At 36.3% G+C, this 8,665-nt stretch overlaps 1 protein-coding gene across 2 annotated transcripts in view; it reads right to left on the reverse strand.

Annotated features, from left to right (window-relative positions):
• Cdh18 (cadherin 18) overlaps nt 1-8,665 on the reverse strand; it is a 357,410-nt gene that overhangs the window by 22,594 nt on the left and 326,151 nt on the right. For both annotated transcript variants that reach the window (XM_004641813.2, XM_012517046.2), the window contains exon 9: nt 5,456-5,573. In XM_004641813.2, the coding sequence (XP_004641870.1) occupies nt 5,456-5,573 (118 nt within the window). The remainder of the gene's footprint in view (nt 1-5,455; nt 5,574-8,665) is intronic.

An 8,665-nucleotide genomic window follows, 5' to 3' on the forward strand; every position in this document is an offset into this window, starting at 1 on the left:
GACCCATTAAGCTGGCAGCCTGCGCTCTGCGCCTCACCCCGGGGCTGCGCTCTCGCAGGTGCCCAGAAGGTCGTCCTGGACACCGGGCGGGGCCCTCTGAGGTCTTTCTACTCCTTCAGGCTGTTTTAAACTGAAATCTCCTGTAACTGTGAGCTAAATAAACCTTTCCTCCCTTCGATTTCGAGAGTCTGGTATTTGTCCCAGCAAGGAGGGAACAGTAACTAAGACAGTGCCCTCTCTCTGCGCTTAGTAGGCACTCCTGATGAATCTTAATAGTGACGTAGGCGCTTTACAGCAGTTTCTAATAGGGATTAGCTGATTGCAGCATCAGGGATGTGAAAGGTTGTGCTTGAGATGTGACCACCTTTCCACGCTAGGCCATCAGCCTTCACCACACAAGAGTGCTCGAGCTCCGCGTGCTTCTGGGCCAGACCCGCAGGCGTCTTGGCGCTGCGCGGGAAGCAGCAGGCCCTTCACCCACCGCAGCGTGCTGGTTCTGCACAGAGAAAACAGTGACGGGAAGGGCCCGTGGGTGCGCAGCTCGCCCAGCAAATCTCCTTACCAGCTCAGAAAATTCATTTGGAGAGCTTGGCTCCTTTATGAAGAATTTGAAAACACAAAACGTGCTTCGAATAGAGTCAGCATTTTATCAAACTATTCAGGAAATAATATGTTCATTATTCTGAAATGAGATGCTGTGTTTTCCAAAACTGTGTATTATAAAAACATTTTCGAAGAGAAGGTCTAGAACAGAAAGGAAGGTAATCTCCCTGCAGGCAAGGTAGGAAGGCATGGAAGAGCTCAATGGAGAGCTGTTTTCTCACACAAGTGTCCCCAAGAGGAGGATTTAAAAATCTGAAAAAGTTCCAATGTCTCTGTTCACAGAAAAGAAAGTTTTCCAGAATCCTAAAGTGTTGTACAATAGTTTTCATACCTTTGTTCTTTGGTAATCTAAAATCTATGTGTAACTGAGAAATTCTCAGAAGCTTTATTCTTTCTTAATTTCCTTATCCTCCATTACATATATGATTAAAAAAGACAAAAAAGGAAATTGATTTTTTCTGATCTAGGAATCTGTGAAAGTGATTACAGATATGTTTCCCTTCAACTCATGATATCCACTTTCTCTACCTATGTTTCTGTCATGAAGTTAGCTCTTTGGTCCTATTTTCATATTTTTCCTCAACTCAAAGTCTTTAGATTTACCCAACTGCCTACCAAACACTGGTAACCATATCCCCTTTTTTTCTGTTAAGTTCTACATACCTTTCATTCATCTGCCTCACTCTATAAGAAACAAGCTGAACTGTTTGATAACTTTCATTGCAAAAGTAAGAGCACATTTTATTTGCCCTAAATGCATAGTGAAAGTAAATTTTATAATGTATTTCTTTTCTTTTATTGTGGTGTTTTGGAACGAAAGGTCTCACACGTGGCTGAGAAGCACTCTACCATTAATATACACATACAGCTTCTCGCAATGTTATTTTTAAACTTTCACCCAGGGTTCTCACGTTATACCAGCTAGCCTTGAACTTGACCCTCTGCGTTTCCCTCCAGAATAGCGGGGATTACAGGAGTGAGCAACGGGTGCCTCTTTGTACTGTTCATTTGAATTGTTCTGTCACAGGAAATAATCTGAAAGCAAGAAGTAGATTCTTCTCTGTGTGTGTGTGTGTGTGTGTGTGTGTGTGTGTGTGTGTGGCCTGCTTAGCCTGAGACCACTGAGCTGTCTTGCTGGCTGAAGAAGGAGATTCTGATTGCACTTGTGTAGAGATCATCACTGATCATAGAAACTGACAGAAACAGTGCTCAAATTCACACGAGTTCAATGAACAAGTGAATTTCTATTTGTGGTAGGTCATCTACTAAACTTATTTTTAACTATATTATGCTCACAGAAATTAAAATATTGCTACTCAAAATTTATATATGTTATATCTTACATTTGTTTAGGCTTCTTTTCTTTCTTTCTTTCTTTCTTTCTTTCTTTCTTTCTTTCTTTCTTTCTTTCTTTCTTTTCTGCAGAACTGGGGATTGAACTCCGGCCCTTGGGCTTGCCAGGGAAGCATTTATTCTACTGAGCCATCTCCCCAGTCCCTTGTTTAGGCTTCTTGAAAAAGAAAGAGATTATAGGTACAGACTTTATTCTGATCTCAATTTTCCTCTTTTCTTATGATATTTAACCATCCTGAATTTGCTGTGACCATTTTCAACTGTAGATTGCAATTTTATGAAATATATATTTCACTCTAAGTTCTACAGATTTAAAATTATAGTCTTACATAGTACATATATGTGATTTATATGGACACATACATGCATTTGCAATGAAATACAGAATTTCTGCATACATGTCAATGTACAGTTAATTTCTATGTATTTCTCTATGTAGCTCATGGTGTTTTTCTAGCTATGCAACTTCTATAATCTTATTTTGATAAAAAGTTTTCCATTTGTTTTCATAATTTTTATTGTTTTTTCAGTTCATCTAATAAACACCTTGTTCTTTTTGAAAAAAATGTTAGTATCATTTTTTAAATTTAAGAAGGTGAAACACATGTCAGAGAAATCTTTGACTTTATTTAGATTTTAATTACCTAGAGTGAATTTATGTTACAAAACGTCTTCATTTGCTAACCTTTACATTTTTCACTTCTAGAGTCATAACAATGTGCAATTCTTTCTCCAGCTCTTTGGGAGTCCCTGTCTGCACTCGCTTTGCCGGGCAGCATTCTGGAATGTTCCCTTGAGGTAAAGGCGCTCTGAAGATGTGTTGCAGCCCAGTGGCTATCTCCACTCTCCTCTGTGTCTCTGAATTTGCACTTCTATACAAACAACAGCCTCAGAAAAATAATGCTTTTAATTTTTTCTTCTAGATTTCTTTCTCTATGTTCTGGGGGTATATAAATCTCTCCTAAACTCACAAAATATAAATCCGAGCCCCCGAGCTCGGCAGTCCTGCATGGTTCCTTTGACCTCTTAGACTGTTACCCATGGTGGCCTTGTGTGTGGCACACAGCCGATCTGCCTCCAGCGTCTGTATCGCTGGAATCCTCCTAATGCTTCCCTGCTGGAAAGTACAATGCTGATTAACAGACGGAGAAGCTGGCTCTCAGGAGCTCACAAGGTCTGCACGTTTCCAGCCGCAGGAAGACGTGCGCTCAGACGCAGTTTCATCGGTGTGCAATGTCCTCTTTTTAAAAATTGCTGTTTTTCCTACCTATGCTTGATGAATCAAGTTTATGTTATTTATGGTTTCTTCAACTCTCAAAAGTTGCAAATTCTTCCTAGAAATATATTTTAACATGTTTAGCACCATGTAAGACACCATGGGCTTCACACACCTGAAATGCTTTAGCTCATTTAAGAATTAATTTGCATGAATAAGATGGATGCTGACAAACCTATGCATGCTTCCCCTTGATGTTTGTATGACTTTGTTCAGAACACCTTAAATGTAATTCCCAACAGTGGTGTTTGATAATATCACTGAATTAAGTTATTTTTAATAAAATCATTAACTGAATTCATAAATTCCAGATATAATGATGGTGTGGAAAGGTCTCTGATAATGATGTGGGTTTCAAAAGGAATAAAATTTGACAGTTTTCTTAAAGCATTTTCAAAGCCACAGATATACAATTTTGGTAACTTTAACTTAATACGTATTTCAATATGAGGTCAAATTTTCACTGAGACATCTTCAACTTGAAAATTTAAAAATAGAAAGTAAAACCTTCATTGAAAAAAAGATAATTCAAGTGAAAAATAACTTCATATGCTTTCATCTTACTAAGAAAGTTAAATGTGACCCCAAATCATAAAATTGTTTGAAATGGAGATTAGTTAGGTGCACACTGTGTGTTTGTCAGTTTGAGACAGAGTTTCACTATGTGGCTTCGCTAGCTTTGCGCTTGCTGTGGAAGATGTCCCAGAACTTGGGGGCTACCCACATCTCCCCATGGAGTGCTATGACTGCAGGTGCCCACCGCCTCACCAAGAGAGTTATTGTTTACTGTTTCCTATGTTTATTGACTCTAAATATACAGGGCCAGCAAAAAGCATACATACTCCAGTAGTTCATCCTACTAAAAAGTGCCTGGAAGCTACTAGCTACTACTTTGAGAATCTCTTGTAACTTTTTTTTTTGGCCTGCTCAGTCCAACGTGAGAGTGGGGCTGGGGCCACATGTGGCGCTGGAGACGAATTTCGGTTCCCTGCGCCTGCCTAAGCTTGCCTAAGCAGGCACTTTAGACCACTGAACTGTCTCGTTGGCCCTGTTGTCATTTTAGAGGTCAAACTTGAGTCGTTTTCATCTTGTGATGTCTCAATTATAGATAGATAGATAGATAGATAGATAGATAGAGATAGATAGATAGATAGATAGATAGATAATACTGTATTTATTTTGTAAGATGAGATGTTCAAATGTAAGCGAATATGAAAGTTGAATGGCATCTGTCACACAGGACTACCAGTTCTGCTAAGTACACCAGACCACAGTGCTACTTAACCAGGAGAGGAACTAAATTCTGAATATTTATAATAATCTGGGTGGCTGCATGCACCTTTTAGTATGCTTGTGATCATTTAAAGACATTAGTGAAAAGGAGAAAAAAATTATCTGTTTTAGAAAGGTAACTGTTTGCCACGATGTGCTTGCCTCTGCTTCCAATGTAAGTCAGGGAGAGCCTTAAATCCCACCTAATAACACGTTCAGCTAAATATATTGAAAGTTTGGAGAAGAAGAAATATGACGCTATTTAGAAAATTTCATAAACTTCTTTGCTATTTCCCTATAGAATAAAGTGACTTCTAAGCAATCTTAAGAATCTAGCCAACACAGCATTTAAGTACAGATGACCTTTCCATTGTCACTAAGTGACTAGATTGTTATTTTTCTTCTGAAATATAGATTGTTAAACCCTAAGAGTTTTAAAAGTTTTGTAATATTATATATTGTGCATAGTTTTTATACATACTTTGGTAAATGTTCATAATAACAAAGGAAATATAATTTGTACAACATATCTTGATAGCTTTGCTAATACAAAATGATTTCAAACATTGAGTTTCCTTCCATAACTGTCTCTAGGATATATTTTTCATTTTTTCCTAATTTAAATATTTTTTACCTTCTAGCATTTGCAAAAGCTCTTATAAACATGTTTGTCAGCTAAGATTTCTCTTAAGATTTGCCAAGAGCATATTCCATGTACATTTCTTGTCTAAAGGAGTGCTTCTGAATAAATTCAGTGCGTGTTATTTGTGCACATGGCCCCATTTTAAAATAAGCTATTCACAGATCATAACACATTAGCAACAAACTGACTCAAGTGCTCACTGGTAAGCTCTTTGTGGGTTATAGGAATAAAGCAAAACTAGTCAGCCTATTAAATATCAAGTTATGAGAGAAACCACTTCAATCAAAAAGTAAGATATTCAGGTTCACCTTCATTGTCCTTAAGGGTGAAATTTGGGTTCAAAGGCAGGCGTTCATCAAGAAAGAAGCTAAATCTTGGTCCATTGGCAAAATCATCCTTATCAGTGGCACTGATGGTATGAATAACCTACAGGAAAGACATACCAGAGAGTCAGTTCAAGTTGGCTCATTCCTTGGAGTTTAATTATAGAACATCATCTTATTGTTAAAAAAATTTTAGACGCTCATTTTCCAACTCCAATGTTTAAATTTTAACACATAAACATGCCATTAAATGTATTCTTCATGTGATCTTTGGAAAAACATGGTACATCTTATAACCTCTCATACTTTATTTTCTATGTTACAAAACATTTAAAATAAATACACGCAGCTACTTGTAACATTTTGTACGATTACCTATTTGGGGAGAACATTACGTATGATTTACAAAAATATAAACCGCTCAGTGTTGACGCAGAAGAGCTTTGCAGTGCATGTTGTTTTCTGTTAGTAAATGCAAAACCAGCAGAGCCTCCTATTTTTTGTCTGGTGTCTCCAGAAGGCTTTGCTGCTGAGGAACCTGACTTCTACAAAGGTTTTGATTTGTCCAAATTCTCTGCCACAGTGGCAGAGGCAGAACATGATGCAATTTACTAATAGCCTTTTATCTGGTCAAAATTTCCTGTGTCAGCAAGCGATTTTAGGTTCAGATCAACTGCACTTCTCCAGCTATGTCCTTATCATTCCTTTTTACTTTATTTTCTAATACGTAGTTTTGAGCTAAAATGCTCAGACTTCATATTTTCCATTTTCTTCATCCATCAGAGAGCAGCTCCACCTGTCTCTGGATAGATGTCTGTCTTCTTGTTTGGGCTTTTTACTCTGAATAGAAGGCACTGATGGATATTCCAGAGTAACTTGACCATCTTTCTCAAGAGCATGAAAAGCTTTCAAATAGAATTCAAAATGCTTTCTCAACCAAGAAATAAACTCACATTCTATGAACATCCATCAATTAAAAACAAAACTGAAATAAAAAGAAGGAAAAATTTTCAAATTTATTTTCAGGATTAAATAAATGTAAGTATTTAAGGAACGTGACAGTAACTCATTCCTTGCCACGACACACATACACAATCACAAAGTGCTTGCACAGGTACACACATGAAGGCGCGCGGAGGCATACATTTATCTCCTGCCTTGGCTCCTTCCAAAAATAAATGAAATGTACATATATTCTTAATGCATTGTCATTTTAGAGACAATGTGTGCAGCTCCACTTTGTGCATGATAATTTGTACCATTACGATGCATTCTCAAGCTCGCTGCTTAGCCACAAGTACAATTTTGTAGGAATTGGTAGAGATCAAGTCAGTGAGTCCAACAGAGCTATTTTATGCTTCCAGTTATTGCTTCTGGGGAACTGTATTTTTTTCTTCCTATTCATTTCAGAGTTAGTTTATCAGCATCTTTAATGCTTTCATAATTTTTGTTTTCAAATCTGACATTGTTCTATTTGGAAGACTCTTACAATCCATGTTGTATTGTGATTACTAATTCTCATTAATTTTCACTGAAGCATGCTTCCCATTTTTATAAAGATTATTTCAAATTGAATCTCAAAAGGAAAACCACTTATGACAAATTTGCTTTTCTTAGTTAAAAAAAAAAACTTCTCTGACAAGTAATATAAATTAATACATTATGATTAAATGCATTGTGGACTCTAAAACTCAATGGTCATTCGGATTGCTAAATTTTTATTTATGATACCTCTGAAAAATGTTTCCAAGGAGCTAGGTCTCCCTTTTGCTAAATTTTATGTTTTTTTCTTTTTTTTTGTTTTGTTTTTTGTCTTTAGATGACATTCAGATTTTCTATTTTACAAATCACATTTCCTCTTTCATTAGACAATACGATTTTCATTCATTGTTCCCTCAAACCTTATTACAAAATATAAATGAAAGGTGGGTATGTTTATTTTTCAATTCAGACTTCTGGCAGATATCTAGAAGGCATCCAGTTCTCCATCTTTAGTGTTTTTCACCCTGGGTTAGAGTTGTGATTTACATATCTTGTCCCAAATGTTGGCTCCTTTTGTACTCCTTGGGGAGATAACCTTCCTGCCCACTTTCCTTTCAGTTCCTCATTTCTCCTCATTGCATCAAAAGCTCCCCGTTGCATACCCATGAGCTAAGTGCAGCATGTGATTTCGATTATTTTGAAACATAGTCATAAATTTAATCTACTTTTCAAAGAGGAAACATGAGATTCAAATTCATAGTTGATCTTTATAAATAATTTACAGAAATATTTTGATGGCCTCATGAAATATATATATATCTGACTTTAAAATTTTTTATATTCCTGATATAAAATTTTATATTGTGATATAATAGAATTATGCTGTAATTCCACTATGTCATGTTTTACTACTATAATACTTTTTTTTTTTTTTTTTTTTTTGTGGAACCAGGGATTGAACTCAGGCCCTTGCTCTTGCCAGGCAAGCGCTCATTCCCCTGAGCCATCTCCCCGGCCTCTTATAATACTTTTTAAGGAAAAAATATTAGTGTCCTAAATTTAAATAAGTATTATTATATTTGATAAGAGAGAATCTTAGCATTTTCATTCAAAAGTAATGCTAAGAAAGATGCTATCTTGTTTAAAATTAATCAATTTATTTCATAATAATATCATCAACATTGACATAACTTTAATTTATAATTATAGCAACTGTTGTTAAAAGAAGAAAGTTTTCACAAGTTGTATTATTAATGTCTCTCATACAAAGTTCCACATTTAATAAACTTGTACACGGTAGGTCAGTGACTAGTGCTATATATTAAACTTTTAATGTAATGCTTTCCTTTTTTCCTTTTTCTACTTCATTTTTTGGCAGAACTGAGGATTGAACTCAGGCCCTTGCACTTGCCAGGGAAGCACTTATTCTATGGAGCCATCTCCCCAGCCCCATGTTTTCTAAATTTATTTCAAATGGAAAACGAAAGAACAGAGAATTGTTTTGAATTTATTCTACTTGGGAACTGATTTCAAATTTCATGAATGCATGACTTTATTGTTCAATTTTTTAAAACAATGTCCTTAAAAATTCCTTTCTTAGAACAGGGAACTATATTTCCTGAGAGAACAATACTATTGCATGGGGTTGGGGATATAGCTCAGGGGCTTAAGCACCTGCCTGGCCAGTGCAAGGTCCTGAGTCTGGTCTCCAGT

The sequence above is a fragment of the Octodon degus genome, unplaced genomic scaffold (genome assembly GCF_000260255.1).
Source record: "Octodon degus isolate 3935 unplaced genomic scaffold, OctDeg1.0 scaffold00143, whole genome shotgun sequence".
Taxonomy (NCBI): domain Eukaryota; kingdom Metazoa; phylum Chordata; class Mammalia; order Rodentia; family Octodontidae; genus Octodon; species Octodon degus.